General features: G+C 32.2%; 2 protein-coding genes across 3 annotated transcripts; both read right to left on the bottom strand.

Moving 5' to 3' along the window:
* On the bottom strand, positions 799–10,903 carry LOC105158166 (pyruvate dehydrogenase E1 component subunit beta-1, mitochondrial). The gene is made up of 16 exons (XM_011074814.2): positions 10,745–10,903; positions 7,982–8,117; positions 7,747–7,816; positions 7,583–7,642; positions 7,153–7,233; positions 7,012–7,038; positions 6,864–6,926; positions 6,695–6,781; positions 5,822–5,947; positions 3,221–3,354; positions 3,066–3,138; positions 2,912–2,977; positions 2,368–2,406; positions 2,145–2,269; positions 1,930–2,044; positions 799–1,182 (listed from the first exon to the last, which is right to left on the bottom strand). The coding sequence occupies exons 3-16, from the start codon at positions 7,792–7,794 to the stop codon at positions 1,114–1,116; spliced, it is 1,113 nt and encodes a 370-aa protein (XP_011073116.1). The 5' UTR covers positions 7,795–7,816; positions 7,982–8,117; positions 10,745–10,903; the 3' UTR covers positions 799–1,113.
* LOC105158165 lies at positions 15,633–17,427 on the bottom strand. 2 transcript variants are annotated; one of them, XM_011074811.2, is made up of 3 exons: positions 16,881–17,427; positions 16,722–16,792; positions 15,633–16,072 (listed from the first exon to the last, which is right to left on the bottom strand). In XM_011074811.2, the coding sequence occupies exons 1-3, from the start codon at positions 17,395–17,397 to the stop codon at positions 15,881–15,883; spliced, it is 780 nt and encodes a 259-aa protein (XP_011073113.1). In that variant the 5' UTR covers positions 17,398–17,427; the 3' UTR covers positions 15,633–15,880. The 2 variants fall into 2 exon arrangements, with proteins under 2 accessions (XP_011073113.1, XP_011073115.1); XM_011074813.2 differs by having other exon boundaries at positions 15,633–16,060.

Here is a 21,005-nt window from a genome sequence, read left to right as displayed (position 1 = left end):
TATAAATTTAGTAAAATAACATGAGTATTGCATTTTGAAATGGACACAACAACAATAATCTGTCGTGCTGACTTATTTGTTTAATATGATTGTTAGTGGTCCCAGTATGATTGTTACTGAACTCACTTATTGCATAAAAAAAATCCATGCACTGAACTAGGTTCCGATTTTCATAAAAAACAATTGAGAAAATTACAATTTTGATTCCAATACACAGGATAATTCGCAATATCAATCTCATACTTCTTAAAATAATTAAATTAGTTCTACACTTAGAAAAATATTGTAAGATTGATCCCATTATAATAAATTTGCAACATCTTTCTATAACGTCATACTATCCTTGCATCATTTTCATAAAATGTGAGCATAATATTGGCTATTTTCAAAAACATAAAATAATATTGCAAATCATCCTATATTTTCTAATGAAATTATAATTTTCTCAAACAAAATTGGTTTGAAGTGCGTAAGATCAGTTAACCCGAAAGGTGTGATATCTCGCGACTGGCAAGAGCAACCCATTCCTTTGGTCTTTTGGGAATTCAGTTGACAAGTTGATTGATATCTCTGCTCGTCTCACCAAAATAGTGTCTAAAAAACTTATAGAAGATCGAACCTGTAATGTGCAGGTGCGACAATACACAAAATATAATTTCCAGATACAACTCCATATGATCATTAAGAGTTTATGAAGCAATTGGGTTTCTGTTGGTGATGACAATGATCGGTTATCCTGTTTACATTGGACTCATTTCCAGTTAAATCTTTTGTCACACACTGCAGTTAAATCAGATGGAATCACAAATAAACTTGAACAACGAGCAGCATTTGAACCGGTAACACAGCTTCTCCAAACCAGTTCTCATTTACATGATTAACATGCTCTGTAATTGGCGCAAAAACGGAAACAGATGTCAGCCTTATTTCCTTTCCTGAGTTTCTTGTTCATGTGAAATGGGCGAAGAGTAAACTTGTTAACTCTTGCATTCTGAGGAGCATCCTAACTTATTACAAGAAAGGGTGGCAAGAAGTACACACCACAGTGGCGTTTAAAGCATAATTAAGACAAAAGAATGTATAGGAACAAAAGAAGCCTTTATTTGGGCAAGATTAAGCACTTGCAGCCAATGAACTTGATCTGTAACAGGCCCTCTTTGCTGCCCGAACAATGTCATCAACCTGACAAATAGAACCGGGATGAGATAGTTGGTAAGTGAAAACTTTTCAATTTTAAGAATAACAAATGCAAAATATCCAAGGACCAGACATAACTTAATCAAAAGGCAGAGTGTGTTACATTTACACTGAGATGTCAATTTTGTAGGCACAATGAGGCCTATCCTAATTCAGAAATGGACCAAGCACCATATAGAGTGGCATATTAATCCTCTTCCTCTTTCAGATTTCGATTTTACTTTAAAGATCATGCATTCTGATGGTACAAGAAATATGGAAGAAGCAAACCTCATCGCAGAGGAAATACAATCTTGAAATGGAGAGAGAGGTGATATATCAATGATTTTGCATGCATGAAAGGGTGCACAAAGTGTCAACTCAGTCCACAGACAGAGCATACACATGGAGGATGAGGTAAAGAATACTAGCAAATATCAAGCATGGTTGAGACCAGACGAGCAGACACCTTCAGCAGCTCCTTAGATTATTGATCGAAACATCTTATCTAAATATTAGGCACTTGAGCCTTACGCACAGAATGTACCCCCAAAAAAAAAAAAGAAAAAAAAAACATATTTTCACAGCAATTTTTCATGGCATACTCTAGTTGAGAAATGCTTTTTGTTACACATGATTTTGAAGCATAGTAATCTAACATTTGCAACCGTAACAGCAATTATACTGATGGTAACATCTTTAAAAGGCAAGCAATTATTCAAAGGACAAGATGAAAAAGAATTAGGGACAAACTTGTGGGACAGCCATCCTCTCCAGATTTGCGGCGTAGGGCATGGGAACATCAGCCCCAGCAATCCTCTCAACAGCTGCATCGAGATACTCAAAGCTATCCTCAAGAACAGATGCACTGAAGGGTCCAAAAGTAGTCATAAAATAAGCATAAATGATGAAAACAGAGGTATAGCTAATTTCTAGGGGGGAAAGAGAGAGAGAGTCGAGAAGGCAACCAGATCTCAGCCCCAACGCCATGTTGCGGAAATCCTTCTTCAAGAGTCACAAGCCTATTGGTTTTCCTAACAGAAGCATTTATTGTGGATCTATCAAGAGGGCGGATTGAGCGAAGATTTATCACCTGCGACAAAAGGAGCCCCAATAAAACCAAGAATTAGATAACTCCTTTTTTGTCTCTAAATGCATACATGATATGCATGATTGAATTTTTCAAGTTACCTCAGCACTGATTCCATCTTTTGCAAGAATCTCAGCAGCCTGTGTATATTGGATGAGGAGATGCAACGTTAGAACAGCAAGATTGCAAATTTGCACATAACATTAGTTGGTTCGAGGTATGTACATTGACCTAGTTGGGTAGAGTATATAACCAAATTAACCATTCAAAAAGTATTCAACAAATAATGCTCCTCTGAGTATTTGTCGCCATAGAAGTTGGGAAGTTAGCACAAAAATGGAAAATTTTGGTCACCCAAGTGAATTCTTTGACAAAAGGCTGCATCTAGAAATTGTTTGACAGTTTATGAACTTAACATGGACGCCATAGCAAATAGTATTGAAGATATTGGAAAAAGGACTGGTGTTTCAGCTCTAAGTGCAGTCATGAATAAGACAAGACTAAATATCCTTGCAGTTTCATTTTTCATAAGTCAGAAAACAAATGAAACTTTGCAGTTAACAACATATGATGAAACTCTAGAAAAATGGCAGAATGTCATAAACTAAAACATTAATCTCAATTTCTTCACAAATAAAATGGCACCTGAAGAGCATAGCCAACCATCTTTGAGAAAGCAGTGATAGTTACATCCTTTCCTTCACGTTCTATCTGCCACAAGAATTGATGAACCAGAGATCAATAAAACATTTAGATGCAAATAGAAAGCATAGCATACACTAGATGGGAAAGCTTGTACCTTAGCTTTCCCAATAGGAAGACAGAAACTGGAATCAAGAGCTTCAGCTGAAACAGGGAACGATTCACCATATCTGTGTAAAAAAATTTAATTGCCAACTGAAATTAAAAAAATCAGAATAATACCAAAATGGAAACTACCAAATTAATACTAACAGTAATTCATTTTCAAGGAAGACAACAGGATCTGGATCCCTTATTGCAGCTTTAAGCAGGCCACGAGCATCTTCTGAAGAATATGGAGCCAATACCTTTAATCCCGGACATGATCCATACCATGCTGCATAGCACTGCAACCAATAGTAACTCAGTTCACATTGCTAAGAATGCTGGTATATGGTAAAAACCGGGTAAAACATCAGCCAATTTCCTTCTTACAAGCAGGGAAATTGCCGATTCACTCCATGTAACAGTTTCAGTTATTAGTTGATATTTCATCAAATTTTGAAAGAGAGTCTGCAATTCCTAACAGTCGTTCTAGCATAAACTCTCCTTCAATGGAATGAGACAAGTTAACTACTCTAAATAACTTTTATAGTCAACCTGACCAAAACCATGTTATGGTATACGACAGATCTTAGCTAGTCTACTTTCTAGCAGCAAAAAAAAAGGACCAAAAGCACGGTAGGGGATTTTGGAATTCACTTGAAAGTGTATGGACATGTGTTGTTCCTGTGAATTCAGCTCATGCCTGACCATTTAAGACCTATAGACTAATGAGCTACAACAAAATCTATTTATCTGAGTAATAAATAAGGACGGTGTCCATTTAATTGTGCTCCTCATAATTGTGAAGAAAAGGAACATTAGCATTCTTTGAAAATGTGACAATTAAAGCTGATAATGGAATCACTAGAGGAGGTCATAGACTCCGCTAGAAATTGCCGCAAAGCGGCTATTTATCAAACTCATCAGGGAAATGTGGTCTGTAGCAGATAGCATGACTGCATAAGTGAGTCCAAAGTTTCAACTTACTCTGTCAGAAGAGAGAGTGAAGGCAAATCATTTGAACTGGAGCATTAAGCACCAATGCAGTTTATTGGAAGTTCTTACACCTATCATGTTGTGCAGAAGACATGAAGAATTTGGAGAGGAAGAATGTCTCGTTCATGGTTGATCAGGGGTAGGGAAACGAGAAGTTGACTAAATAAAGTGTGTTTATTTTCAGATTTCAAGTTCCCCAACATAGCAAGTGTTCCCTCTTCATAAGCACCAATGCAGTATATTGGAAGTTGTGCACTCTTACACCCATCGCATTGTTATGCAGAATGAAGTAAAGAATTTGGACAGGAAGAATGACTCTTTCATGGTTGATCAGGGAAGTAGGGAAACAAGAAGTTGACTAATAAAATGTGTTTATTTTCAGATTTCATAGTTCCCCAACATAGCAAGTATTTCCTCTTCATAAGCGGAAGTGTTTACATCATCTATATTTTCAGTTTGCTAGTTCAATTTGGATTAGGTCACGTTATGATAGAGTAAAAATTATTTTAATACCTGAGTTTTAGCATTATTATCAAATTGATACATGAGTTTTTGCAAATGATCGAATTGATACCCAAGTTTCTTCATAAATGTCAAATGGATACATGAGTTTTTATAAATGCCCTAATTGATACTTGAGTTTTTAATAAAGGTCAAAAAATACTTAAGACTAATTTTGAATCGAATGGGAAAAAAGAAAAACTAACTTTAGATTAAAGGATATTTTTGTCTTTACAAAATATTTTAAGATAGAAATAGGTATCTATTCGACAATTATGGAGAAACTCAAGTATCAATCCAAATATTTGCAAAAAACTCATGACCAATTTGATATTTATGAAGAAACTCGGGTATCAATTCAATCATTTGCAAAAATTCATGTATTAATTTGATAATAATGCTAGTATCAAAATAATTCTTACTCCATTATAATATTACTTCAAGGAAAACTTGGAAGAATTCTTTAAACCAAAGAGAACCAACATCACCTAAATTAAAATTGGACCATGTAAACTAGATGCTCCTCCAAGAAATGGAACTCTCAATTATGCAAAGGATGTCCGGATTCCACATTTTACTTGTCCATAAATCTTCACAGAACCTTAAGTTGAATAATTTAACCTGAAATACTCATTTCTCCTCTAAAAACTTAATTTAATGATATCAAATTAAAATATTTATATCATAATACAACATGAAAATGGATCTTTGAGTTGGAAGGTGGGGGCTCAGTTAAAGCTTTGTTCCAACCCAAAAATAAACTTACATAAAAATCCTGTAATTTAAGAGTTAATAATGTGGCTATTAATAATCTCCATTGGAAAAGATAATCTAAGTAGAATCTAGAATTTAAACAAATTAATTTTCTATATACTCTAGTTAGTAACAAACAAATGGGTCATTTTGGAAGATGGGTTTACTTTTCTTATTGGTAAAAAGAGCGAACATGATATCCTATGCAAGGTGGAGGCAATCTTCATATGTTCGAAATGTTGTGCTTATGCTTTCCTGCTTGCAGCAATCTCCTCACATAAGAAAAATTTATTTAAAAAAAAAAAAACAGTCCAATTTGCTCTTGATCTCTGCTTCAGACCTGATCCACCTTATGGATTAGAATCATGATCAAATTACCAAATTGGGGCTACGATGTTGCCTAGCTAAATATATGAGTTTCAGGAGCAATCCTCCTCATCAGCTTCAATTGTGAACTTATTAGGTATATCAACAAGTGGAGTTTAGAATAGTTTCAAATTCCCTATATAAGACATATACCTGTGAATGTTGAGCACCAACACCAGCAGCAGCACCATTCGGACCTCTGAAAACAATAGGCACTGATATCTGACCAGCAGACATGTAATTTGATTTTGCAGCAGAATTGATGATGTGATCAATGGCCTGCAGCAAGGACACATCAGTACCTCCAAAAATCTTTTGTTTGTATTAAAGCATGCTCATGAAACTGTTCGTGTTAATTGGATTTTTGCAAAGCTATTGCTAACATTTAAATGCATCAAAAGTTTTTCACTGAACCACAACGAAATTTCACAATGAACTCTTCAAGTTTTGCATCTTGATCTTGCTGATGAATTGGACATTGACAGCTGATGAAACTGCAATCCATCTCCAGATTTTCACAGCAAGACTATGCAGCTAGGCGCTTTGTCTTTATGTTTGTCCAAAAATGGAAGCCAACATGAAAAAAATGTTACAATACACAATGAAGCCTGGGTTCTTCAACCCTACAACATGGTTGACAAGTGTACTCAGACTCCACAAAATCATTTCAGAACAGCATAGGCTTTTAGGCAAGATAAACATTTGAAATAATTCTCTTCGTAGTATGTACAACATTTGTAAGTTGACATTATTATGAGTAACAAACAGCATAACCAAAAGATTAACACAAGAGTGTTTATATTCCCCGGCCCAAACAAGGTTTCATTTAAGCTTTTGACCATCTTAATACAAAATAAATAGCTCAGAGCTGCTAAGGTGGAATAGATGCAACAAAACACAAGTATGGCATCATCAAGGTATTGAAATGTAAAGCTGGAACTTCAAAAAGAATTGATGCAATATGAAAGGAGGCTCGGAAAATATAAATCCATGAAAAGCAACATGGTGCAAAGTGAAGAATTCTACCTGCATTGAGAAGTTAAATGTCATAAACTCAATTACAGGTCTTAGACCATAATATGCTGCACCAACTCCAATTCCAGCAAATCCAGCCTGAACAAAGTACTTGGTTGAGAATGACTCTTCCACTTTGACTAAATTCAAATAATTCATGTGAAAAGGAACAAAAGTCAACCTCGGTGATGGGTGTATCGAGCACCCTCTCTGGACCATACTTCTCCAGAAGCCCTTTGGAGATCTAAAATATAGTAAAACAAAAACTTGTTAATGACACAGAGTAATTTCTAAATAAAGACTGAGGTCATAATTGAACTGGTCATCACCTTATACGCACCCTGATACTCACCAACCTGTATTACAGTAATAATTAGTCAACATAGTATATATAACTCACAAAGAACCCATAAGAAACAACAGAAAATCGTCTTTTCTTCTCATAAACACAATCAAAACTTCTATGATACCTCTTCACCCATTATGAAGACTTTGGGATCAGCAGACATCTCTTCATCAAGTGCTGAATTTAAAGCTTCACGCACGGTCATCTGTAAGAAATGGCAATAAAATCATTCACCATATTTATTTTTACATATATCAAAATCCCTGAACAACTGAAAACAATCATAAAAGATTACCGCACAACATACTTACACTATTTGCATATGCTTAAACTGGAGACCAACTTGGAATTAGAATTAGATTATGATAATTTAACATCAACAAGGAAAATTTCCACTAATACTGAAACTTCAAAATATATGCATGCAACACTAAGTCCAAAGATCTCAGAAAGAAATTTTCCATCGTTTTTAGCAGTATCAACCACTTTCCCATCACCCAAACACATGGTTTCATCAAAGAAATAATTTCCAACTAAACGCAGAAAGCAAGTACCTCCTTTCCTGAGGAAGAAAAAGCCCGTGATGCAGCAACTCGGATTCCTTGCTCCAAAGCCTTTTCAAGACAAAGGTAAAAACAAAAATGGTTACTACTCTGATACTCAAATCAAGGAGAGTGACCAATCAAATTAATGAACTAACAGAAATGGAAAATCCCACCGAAGCATTGGCTTTGCAGGCTACTTTTCGCCTTAAAACTCCCAACATATCTTCCTCTCTTTACAACTGCCTGATTAAGATCAAGCAACAAAAGATCACAAAAACACAAGTTATGCACACCTAAAACAGCAGACAATACTTCTATTTTCAGGAAAAATCTTACACCAGACAGCCCATTGATTCAACTATGCTTCTGAGTTCTGAGTGTATATGACTTTTATTAATAATGACTTACCTTTTCTTACAACTTTCAAAAATTTCAAGATATGGCTCCACAGGAAAGAAAAAGGCCAAATTCTTGTCGTATAGTCTGACCTCCCTTTTCCACTACTCCACAATCTAGGAAATATCCACTTGCCCTACTTCTCCTTCTGCCATCAATACACAAAGAGTCAGACATAGCCGTGCATTTACATGTATGCATATTTAATATACATAAATTATATGCCCCATGCAAGCGCCATGTATGCAGACACTTGCATGGCCCTGTTGGACTCCGTTGTGCCATGTAAATTAAACATTTTTATATGTCAGGTTGTGCCATGTAAATTAAACATTTTTATATGTCAGGTTGTGCCATGTAAATTAAACATATTTATATGTCAGGTTGTGCCATGTAACTTAAACATTTTTATATGTCAGGTAATAACAGACATATTCATCTTCATGAAATCCAAAATATGTTTAGATGATTTAGTCAATAATATTTATCTTATTTTCATGTGGAATAATCATGTTTTTGGTTTGTGTAGTTTTAAATTAGCATTTTGCTTTCAAGATGTTCTAGAAGCTATTTTATGTATGATTTTATGATTTTTAAGCTTTGGTTTCCTCTCTGTCTCTGTACTTACCTTTCTGATTTTATATATTTTGTTGTTAGCCTAATACTTTAACTTTTCCTATTCTATATCTAAAGGAATTTAGTTGGTTCAGTTATTTGTTGATTCCCACAGCCATTTAATCTTAATACATTCTCATTGAGTTTGTCTTTCCATTTCTGTAGTATACATGCTGCATTCATCATTTGAAAAATATTAAGCTAATTTTTAAAGTTCTTCATTCATTTGGAATTTTAGGAAGGTTGCTATATCACTTTGCACATACTTTAGTTTTATATATCTTTTTGTATGAAAAATATTTTAGTGTTTGATATCATCTAATATTATACACTCAATTTCCCATGGACCAAGTACACGCACCTGGTCCATCAATGGTCATTGGATTATTGTGTCTGGTCATTTTCAGTTTTCACCACCACTTTGATGGACCAGATATGTTCACGAATATGTCCAAGAAGTTTAACTTAAAAGATTTGAACAATAAAGCAGCAAAAAGTTCTCACAGGCATCATGGTTTTGTATCATGTATGTATATGTGATCAACTAAAAGGACTGATATTTGGTTAATTTTATCGTTCTCATTTCGCTTGCTCATTTGCTACACAAGTTTAGTTCTTATTTTGTGTTCTCTTCTCTTTCTTATATCTTTCATGTTTCCTAGTTTTGGATTATTTTGTAAATTTATAAGTAAAAAGAGAAGAAAATAAAGGATTTGCATGAAAGCAAAATCTGGACTACTCCAGATGTAGAGACTTAATAAATTCCCATTTTAGTTATATTAGGTAATATTGCATGTCAAACTCCTTGCTCCAACTTTTAGGTTTTAAATTAGTTGTTACTTCTAGAGATGAACTGAGCATATTGTACGGTTTTATAACTTGAGATATGCAACGAAATAGTAAAAGAAAGGAAGGAAGAATAATGCTTCCTTGCAAGATTTTAATTAATTCTAATATGTATGGTCATTTAAAATTTAATACTTTGACAAAGATGCAGAGTAAACAATAAGGAAGTATAAATTTAAACATAGTATTTGACATTTGACACATTTGATTATGTAGTAACTCTAAGAATCTTATAATTTCATCTTTTCAAGGTTTCATCAGGGGCCTTCACCAAACTCATTCACCCGTCTCCATGACTTTCCTAGTGTAGTTTCCACAACAACATTCGATAAAGCCTTAAAAACAAATATGTAGGCTGATATTTCTATCAAAAATGGAAAGATTAGGATCATTAGATCATGGAACATACAATACCAAACCTTCAAAACTATTAACCATTGCTATAATCTGACCTATATGATACTTCTGTCCACCTTAATGCTTTCATAGGCAAAAATGATGTGCAGCTAAACATGAGAATTTTTTTATTCATGCTATAAAAAAAATTCCTATTAGACAACTGTGTAAAGTTATAGATCAAAACATCATGCCTCAGAAGGGTAGACATAAAAGCCTATATGAATACTTCCTCACTTTTTTTTCCAGAAAACTTAACTGACATTTCTAATTGTTTTAGGAAAAGTAGCAGACATTAAATGTTAAAAGTTAGATAATTACCCGTGTCAAAACCAATTCATTTTCCATTTTCCATTTTCCATTTTTTCATTAGTACTTTGAATTTCTCCCAATAGGCCTCATGCAAGATCAAATTTTTGGACCTAATTAGTTTCGGATCATTCTTTTTCATTAACATTATTATCTTGATAAGGTATTATACTATTTATATCTTCAAAAGAATAATCCTTTTTCATTATTCACATAGTCACATTCCATACATCTAAAAATTTCCCCGAACCCCTAGCAAACAATGCGTTTTCTTTCAACAAAATGTATATTCTCGGAACAAGGTAATTGCTGGATAGAAGGTTAATAAATAATTTATTTTTCAGCATAATCTCCACCCTTCAGCCTCACATACTCGAAATATGAAAAGCACACAGAGTATTGCATCGGATTGAGAAACGGTCATTGCCAGCCCAACCGCTCGCATGGGTGATTCTCGAACCAAAGCTAAGATTTAAGGAAATAATATACACCTCAAGTCGCCCATTGAAACAAAAAAACAGAAATTTATCGCAATTGTGAAGCACAGAAAATGATCGAGCGAGTTTAACGGAATTTTCTAAGGAGAAATGGAGATTAAGAGAAAATAACCTGACAATGGATGCAGAGTTCACACAAGCGGAATTTAGCTAAGCCACGTTGCGTTGAGTCTGCTGCACCTCATTCTCACCTTTGGAAGATCGACAATCTAGGGTTTGTTGAGTGGGAGGAAGATGGGATCCAAGACCAGGATATTTAAATAGATCAGATATTGTGGTTGGTGAATTTTCTTATAATGCAATTATAGAAAAGGAAAGACAACACGTTTTGTATTACCAGATTTTCTTGCTTCCATATAATACATTATTCATATATATATTTATAAATAATCTCTGAGTTAATTTTTAAAGATTTAAAATATAAAAATAAGGATTTCAATATTCAAGATTTGAAAGATTGTCCAATTATATTAATTTCATATACAATAGAATAATGCATAACTTAGAAAATGAGAGACTTTTAATTTAAATAAGATTGTTAGTTATGTGAGTGACCTACTAATAAAAAATTAAAGTTTATTTTAACATTGAAAATAAAAAAAGTAGGTAATTAAATTTACTATCCTCAATAAATTAAAAAATATTGAATAAAAACATTTTCTTGAAAGCATGACTTTTGAAAGAGAAATAAATAAAATAAAAGCTTTAAAAATAAACACTGTAGATTATTTCTTATATATTTAATATGGATGATAATTTTTAAAATATAGTGTTATTTTAGGAGAATTTAATAGCAATTTTAAAATGTTTGTTTCAACAATATAAAATAAATATTATTATTTATATACAACAAAGAAATATTCCTAATTATGTCAAATAACCACACTTTCGATCAGACTCGAACCTCTTAATTCGAACTTGTTCATAAAACCTTAATTTTAACCTTACCACTACACTAAGACATCCTTAATTACAGGTACGAACTTAAGGAGCTAAAAAATGTTCATTCGCCCACTTCACATATGTTCTTGAATTAATTTTGATACACAAAAAGTACAATTACTATTGATTTAAGTGGGAGAAGTCTATAATAAGTAACTTACGTAGAGAAAGTATGTCTACTTAAAAGGATGTTTGGAAATACTTATCATCTTATGTTGGAAATAAGTTGAACATATATATATTTTTTTTACAATTTCTACTTTTGAACTATTTAAATTAAGCTGATTAAGTCAAACACTATAAGCAACTCCCTACCAACTTCTGCAACTTATTAGTAAAATTATAAATATTAAGTTGTTATTCCAAACACTCTGTCTTCAACTCTTATCACTCTTAGCTTTTGTTTTCAAATACTCCCGATTTTTACTACTGCTTAATTTACATTATTTTTGACAACTTATTCCCACCCAAAAAAAAAATATTGCAAACAACCCTTAAATGTCACTTTTTGTTCAAAATTTAAATAAAAGAAAAAAAAACTTAATTTCTCGTATATAAATCCATATTAAACACCTTATTGTATACGCCTTCAACCTTATTATATTTTTTTAAAAAATTATCTTTTCTTTGCTTCTTCTTCATATAATTTTCTATACTTGTAGCTGATTTTAGTTTATGTTTTATTTAAAATTAATTTAGGTCATAATCTCTTCATTAAGTGATATTATTTTTTTGTTATAATAATTATAATTATGTTTTGTACATGCATACATATCAAGTATGCAGTTACCACAAAAATTGAGAATACTTTCATAATGCAGTGAAAAACTCCCTTCCTACACCTATAATTTTGATTACTTCTTTTCCTTTGTTTTTAATTATGCCCTACCAAATTCAAAGTCAAAATATTTACATGGTTGTGCATTATTGACTTTGTTTAATTATAGCATTTAAATAATAAAAATTGTCTTTTCTTTTCCTTTTGTCCTTTGCTTTTTCCCATGGGCCACCAAACCAAAAGCCACCCTTTGGAATAGCATTGCACATTTCAAATTTTGTTCATTTTTCTTTTCTTTTTTTTTTAAAAAAAAATTCCATTGGGGCCATAAAGCTAATTTCTATATTTTTCTTTTATATGTAAAGTATAATCAAAGTTGAGTTTTCAATGTCTATATGAAATTCGAACTCGTGATTTATCAAAGTTAATTCTTTTATTTAATTTTATTTTTAGTTAGTTCTTAAAAGACTTCACAATTAATTTCGAGCATAGTGTATTAGTAACAACACTATGTTATGTGTAGTCACTAGAAAAATTATAACATTTAACTATGGTTGATTTGTCATGGTTAATAACAAACAATCGTCGCAAATAGTTATTGACCATAATCATGCAACGGTTGTTGGTCGTAAATTTTGCGAAGGTAGCTAAAATATCTGTCATGGTTAAAAGCCATGATAAATATTTTGACCATGTCTTTTAGTCGTGGCAACTAATTTTTCATGGTGAAAAAAATAATTTTTTGCATCAGTTTTTATTTAACCGTAGTTAACAGTAGTTATTTATCATGATTTTTACCCATAGTCATTAATATTCTAGTCAACAGTAATTTTTTTTTCTAGTGAGTGGACAATGTCCAAGGGTTATATTATAAATAAATTAAATTGTGTTATTTATTCTTCTTATCCAAAATGTTTTAAAAAATATACATAGTATTTCAATTCATTTTTTGAGAGTTTTATTTTATTTTGTGAAAATAGAAAGAGAAAAACAGATATAATAAGTATGTTTTGAAAATAGTGCATATGTTTGGATTTCTTTTTAAAGATAATTTGAAATAGTTTAAAATATGTATTGTATATTTGTTTTTATTCTATAGAGGCACAATTGACTATTTAATGTCAAAGTATGTTCCTTTCATATGTATTTAGATATATATATATATATATATAAATTTCTTATTAAGTAGGTTGAATTCTATATATTATTGCTTGATATTTGTGTGACAAATTATTTACTATTTTTTTATTAATATTTTAAACAATAGTTTTGTATTCAATTAATGATTGAAACATATTAAATATTTAATTTGGAAGATCAAGAGGGAATTGTACAATTAAACTACATCTTACATGATAGGAGAATCTCATGCCTTGGCCACACATATAATTAAACAAGTTCATCTTCTCATCATCACTTAGTTTTATAATTAAGTACCAAATTTAGAAATGCAAGTAAATGCTTAAGAACTGTCATGAGGCCAAGGGCGTGGTAGGTTTGCCGCCTCGATTGGGCTATACTAGCACCTTCACTCACAGTGTATTCTTTATAGTCGAATTGCACTCTAGAATGACGGATGTAATTCGTTCACGATGTAATATATGGCTAGACTCCTACAAAGTACTAGTGACACGCTCTGTGCCAATTGTGGGCTGCCAGCCTTATGCGCCACCTATCCTACTGCAACCTAACTTCCAATATGAGTGTGGGACAGTATGGTAGGGGCAATGGAATTTAAAATGATAATAGACGTATCTTTTGTGCCTCTAAGATGAATATGTACGGTGTTGCTCTTGTTTCCATTTTGTGGGTCACTAGCTCCCTTGCATCAACTTATAGGCCTTGAGGGACTCCCGACACCTCACACATGCTTTGGTAATACGGTTCTGGATACTATAGTAAAGTTGCACCAACGTGAATAGCTAATTATAGTGTAAAGTGACAATCAATATCGTTAATTAGATATAAAGAGAAATTATTTTATTATAAAACTTGATTAAATACATTTAGAATAGTGCAGCTTACTTGTGTCATTAGAATATGTAATTCGCTTGGAAAGTCCATGCAAAATGTCTCTACATCATACTGTATCTCTGGTATCAATGTGGTTTCATGAAATTGACGATATTGCTCCTTAAACTCATAGAATTTGTCACGGACCTCTTTCGAGTATAATGGCCAAAGTGGCGATGTATTGCACACACCTAATGATCCATGTATGCCTCCGCCCGAGCATCGTCCCTCATAGGGACACGTGTGTTATCATTTAGTATCATCCATATTACGCGTTACTCAATATTTAACATCTAGTGCTCCTCCTGAGTAAGTCCAATGGGCTAACATGTGCAATATTCCATGCCTGCAATAAAAGTTGGCTATTAAGGTAAGCATCATGTTGTTACATGTTATAGACGAATTGTTACATTTTTTTTTATATACTAAACTTGAAGCTACTATTGTGCTCTAGCAACAGTGATTAGCATGAAATTTTGTAGCACTTAATGATAAAAAAAACATGACACGTTGAATATACCACTAAATTTGGCCGGTTAACTAATTGGTATAGTACTAAAGTAGATAATACAATCTCAAGAACATCATCCCTAGTTTGGATGTGTTGTGCGTATTTGCATCGCTATATTATCTCGGAGTGTTCATTGGGCTTCTATCTTAAAAACTGTAGGATAAATCCTATGATAAAACGAATCCATGTCGGGCGAAAGATCGTCTTCTAGTTTGTTAAAAGTTCAAATTTATAATGAATTTGCTTTGAAACTCAATTTAGTCAATTTATATTGAACTTTTTAATTGATAATTTATTTTAGTTTTTTTTATGTCAACAGCTGTATCACAAACTCCATTGCAATAACTGCAACCACACACTCCATGGCAAGGCTAGAAATTTCCATACCAATGGTTAGTGACAGAGTGATTTTGTCACAAAAACAAAATTACGACAATAAAACGACTTTTGCTAAGGAAATTTCATCGTAAATGCCGTCACAGTCAGTCGCAATTTTCATTGAACCCTCCATCACAATATACATTTCCTTTTATTTTCTGAAACGACGGACATCATAGAGTTTTGCTTCAGTTGCAAAATTGGTGGGGGGAGGGCAAGGGTCATCATTTTCATCTCAAACAGTACTTCGCGACGGGCTTTGTTGCGATTTTCCTTTTTCCATATATACATCTGTCACAAATTTCTGTATGATGGATTTTCTTCATTATCCGTCGCAATTACTTGCTGTCTTTTTTTAATAAATAAATATCCTGTGCGTATAACAACATACTCTTCCATTTTATTTCATTAAGAATCAATTTGGATGTTTAGGTTGGGCTATGCTTCCGTACATGCTGAAACTTACAATTTACAATCCCTGATTTTTCCTCTACCGATACATAGTATACTTAGGTGATTTTTCCTCTAGCTGAAGGAAAAATAGATGGGGGTATGAGAGAAAAAAACCCAGGCCAAACTGTGAGGAGGACCGCGGTTCCTCTGTCAATCAGCATGCATGCACGGTTTCAAGTGGATGTTTTTGTTCGTAGAAGATGGGCGTGGTCGCGGGAGGAACGAGTCGACGTGCAGCACGATTTCACCTTCAATAGATTCTTGACTGCGGCTTGTCCTCCCTTTGGCAATATCTTTACAAAGCTCCTCTTTTTTCTTCCTCTCTTCACTTTCTTGTCTGGATCAGACGATCCCTGCAACACAATCTTTTACTAACTTATAGGACTGATTAGCCGTCGTGGCATGTCGTGCATAAAATAAATAATTTTTTATACTTTAAAATGTATTTGAATAGGAATTCACAACAAGAAAATGATTTAGTAGCAACGAAAAAAATTTAGCGTCCAGCTAACTAGCAAGTAAAACTATCATTGCTAATATAACTTTTTAATATAAAAAATTTACTTGCTAATGAATTTAACAATGAAAGTTTTATTTGCTAATTAGTTGAACACATATATCATAATATCAAATTTTTCATAGTTATTGAGTTATTTTCTTGCAAAAATTAAATAAATATATATGAACCAACACATCACATTTTCAAAAAAAATCAAAAAAGAAAAGAAAACCAACTAATTATGATATTATCTATTCAATAACATATTTTATGTAATATTATCAAAAACCGTCGTTTATGAGTAAAAAAATAATATCTTTTTTTTTTATTTTAGAATAGATGATAAATTTGCGTATTCCAAATTCATGATTTCCTTGTCATATGTGGGAGTATAATCAATTCTTTTTGCCTAGTTCCTTTTCCATTTCTCCTCTGAATTTCTGCCAATAATTTGGCTATATATCTGCTTTCACCTTTTGACGGGCTAGAGGTTGTATTCTTGTGTAGAAATTTACCTTTGATGATAAGCCATCACAATTACTCGAAACAGTAGTTTCTCTGGAGGCACCAATATTATTAGTCTTGCCTGCATTTCATCGTAACCCCTCAATTAATCACGATCAAATATTTCTACATATTATCAAACATTTGATACAACCATGAGCATTTCTTACCAATATCATTGCTTTCGTCTTCTCCATTTTCATGGAAATATACTCGAAAGCTAGGCGACCCTGGACAGGATTTATCATCCTCATAGCCGATCATTCTCTTGTCGTCGTTGTCATCATCCTCCTCGTCATCTGTCACAGCCTCCTCAATCTTGGCATTCCCCTCCTCTCTCGGGCTGTCTTTCGTATCGTTTTTAGTACACTTTTTCAAGCTTCCTTCATCGTCATTCTCATCATCACGAAAGCCAATCTCCTTTTGTTTTTGTTCGACGAGATTGGGGTTTCTAATGCTATCTTGGAGGGAAGAGGCTAATGTTCTGGAGGCAATGGAAGAACGGATGGAAGCATAGTCATCCTCATCCTTATGGAGAAGCAAATTTTTTTGGGAAGGGGTGGGATCCTTCAAGGGGGTGCCGTGCTTGCGATGCCTGATCTGCCCCAGACGCATGGGGAAGATCGGCAGCAGCCGGGCCGGCAAAGAGACGCCATTGGCCTCTACCCTCGAGACATTGCACCCCATTCTTAGGAGTGTTGTAAGAGTGATGGGGGATGCGTGCTTGCATGCCTGAATGCATGCTTGCATTGATCAGCCAGGGCCACAAAACGGAAGGGCGAAGAATGCAACAGGTGGATGGAAGGAAATTAATTTAAAAAATAATTAAAGAAATTTAAATGAAGGAATGAAGACCATCAATTATTTTGGTGTTGCCATCAATATTTACTAAGAATTTTCTGTCGTGTGGTTAATTTGAATTTAAGGGCAAAGTTTTATGTGACACTAAATGTTCGGATTAAATTTTTTATTTAAAATTATATCATATTTTCTTTTTATTTTATTTAAAGAAAAAAAAATATTTTTGCTATTATGTTACACAGTATATATATTGCAAAATTGGGACCATGATTTTTCAAAATAGCATAAATTGATACTCAAGATGTACAGTGGGTTGAGTTGGACAAGCCTAACCTAGGATTGAATTGAACCAATAAGTAGGTTGGTTTGGCACAGGCGCACTTGGGATGGGGCCGGTTCTTGGTATTGATACATGGGACTAGCCCACCCTAGTGGCCTAGGGCCATTTGTTTCTTAATATACGTGGCTATAATTTTTATTTTATTCTTCTACATTGATCATTCTAGTCATTCTTTTATACTTTTAGAACTATCAAAATATTTATGTTTATTGTCGACTTCTAAGTTGTTAGTACTTTAATTCATTAATGCTCTTTGTTTATTTTTTTCAAAGTTCATTTTAAGATATTTTTAAATTTATTATCATATAAGGTTATTATTGTAAATTTATTAGTCAAATTATCATTTAAGTTCATTAATGATATAATCTTACCAATTAATTTTTCTAATTATAATTTTTTGTGTGATTGAATATATTATTTATTTATTTCATAAAATAATCACAAATTTAAGTAATAGTTCAAAAGAAAACCTCAATTTTAAAAAAATAGAAGCACATTCGAGCCTGATATAGGTTTAGAAACAAATCCAATTGGGCCTTTTTAAAGGCCTAAGACCATCCCAAGACTTACCATAAACAATAGTGGGTCGGTCTTGGATTGAACATTTATGAGTTGGTCCCTACCAGTCGTGCACCTTGAATTGGTACCATATAAGTGGCCTCGTCTATAAAACTGATACTTCCATTAATTTTTGAACAAAAAAGTGTACTTGACCGTTGATGATGAGCTTTTGGCGTCAAATGTCACGTGAAATGCATGTGGTGAAGGTAGAGTTAACGAAATTACTAACTGGTCATATTGCATAATTGTGCTATCAACTTAAATCATTTGACATTTTAATTCTTTAACTTTTTAGAGTAGCAATTGGTCATGTATGTTATTTTTGCAATTTCAGTTATTTTTTTTCTGGAGTTCATCTTTCTAGCTGGTGGAGGTGAACTCTGATGAAAAAAGAACCGAGATCTCGAAAACTAAAAAGATGTTGAACCTAAATGCTACCCTAAAAAGTTAAAGGATGAAACTGCCAAATAATCTATGCTACGAGACCAAAAAACATCTTATCCCAACTTTAAAATGCTCTATATATATTGTGGTACTAAAAATAAAAAATTTGTCAAAAGAAACAATAACAAGTTAAAATTACATGCATTTCAATTTTCTATTGTCCATTACTCATGTGAATGAATAAAAAGTTTGATTTTTAACGTATATCGGCTCGACAAATATTAAAAGCCTTAGTTATTTTTTAAGTATAAGTGAAAAACTACATACTTCAAGAAATTACGCAGAATAGATATGCGTCATATGTTATCAAATATAATATTTATTTCATGAGAATTCATATAATTATAGGGTTAATTACACTTAAATTTTCTTTAAAAATATGAAATTATATTTTTTTTTGAAAAAAATTAAAATTACACTTATATTACCTCCGAAAATTCATGTTTACACTTGATCCCATTTTATAAGGATTTGCACAAAAAATATTGACATTAGCAAAAAAAGTACATAAAATTTTATTTTATTCCGCATTTAACATTTTCATGTAATAATTTTGTACTTATAAAGATAAGATATAATGATATTAACATCACTCACACTTCATGCTGCATATCCCCAATTTCGGAGTAACTTTTTTTTTTCTTTTAAATTTCAGATGATGTTGGATTTTTTATTCTGTTTAATAAAAAAAGATGGAACGGATTTAAAATAACAAATCCATACACACTTACATGAGTATGTTGGAAAAATCAAGGTAGCATCAGGTGCAATAGTGCAACATGCACCCATTGAAGACTCACTGAATTTACCCTTTACAAGAACTGACCGAACATTCTAATTTACGAGTATACGTGGCATATTTAAATGCGTATGTATAATTAATTAAAAAAAATTATAATTATTTTAAAATATATTAATTAGATTTATAACATACAGTGCTCTTCATATAAAGGTATAGATATTTGGAGTTAATTAATTTTATAATTCCTTCAAAATTACATAATTAGATTTTAGGATTCAATACACTTTCTACGAATGTAACAAAATCCCCTCATAATACGGACCAATTTTTTAATGATAAAAGTGTCCTTATTATTTACACCCTCTCAAATACCATTTTTTTCGATCATTCTCTTAAGATACAATTTGAATTATTATGAATATTTTATTTAAAATAAATATTATTGAAATTTTTTATATAATTTTTATAATTAATATAAAAATCTGTATAAACTCTATAATTTTATTCTTATATCTTTATATAACTGTTATGAAATTTACATAATTTTTACGTTGTATTGTTATGTATTGAACATTTTTTTAAAAGAGTTTATCAATACAATTTAAAATATTATATTGAACATAACTGTAAAGTATGCAAATCTATGTATATAATTAATATATAATATTCTATGATTTTGTGAGTAATGATATGATGTATTTGAATTATTGTAAATGTAATTGGATATAAAATATATAAGTTATATAACATATTTTTTTATAAAATTATATGCATATGTAATGTATATATTACATCACAATTTACACATGTATTGTTTTTAACATAAATGCACGTTGTAAAATATATTTGCATATATGAGCTTGTAAATATTTTTTGTATTATACAATTTATAAGAAGCTATAAATTTTAACAATTGTTTTTAAATAAAAAAATGTGTAAAATTTTAAATCTCTAAAAATAATTTTGGTAATAAATCACACTTTAGGGAGTAAAATAAAAATTATATAGAATAAATGAGAAGGACATTTTTGTTTTATAAATGCCAAATTATTTTATCAGGAGAATATCTGTTATCTTTCATTGTCTTTTGATGTCGTTTACTATTGACAAATTGGTGAAAAAAGAGAGAGAAATTCTCCAAATAATCAGATTGATCTTAGAGGAAATTGATTGAACCACTGTTGGATGGAGCGTGTGAAGATAGTTATAAACACACGACACTTGACCCCAGCAGTATAATGGTAGAGTAGGGCAACATTATCAAAACATGACAGGTGCTCCTGAGGATCCATAATTTCATCATACTCTGACAGATTGGGCTCCTTCCAATTGAGGGGGAGTTCGTTTGCTAGGATTTTTTCGTTGAATGGATGCCCTATTGCTCCTCCAAGTGGACCCCAAAGACAC

The sequence above is a fragment of the Sesamum indicum genome, linkage group LG3, assembly GCF_000512975.1.
Source record: "Sesamum indicum cultivar Zhongzhi No. 13 linkage group LG3, S_indicum_v1.0, whole genome shotgun sequence".
Classification (NCBI taxonomy): domain Eukaryota; kingdom Viridiplantae; phylum Streptophyta; class Magnoliopsida; order Lamiales; family Pedaliaceae; genus Sesamum; species Sesamum indicum.
Note: the sequence above shows the minus strand (reverse complement) of the source record. Positions and strands in the feature narration are given on the sequence as shown.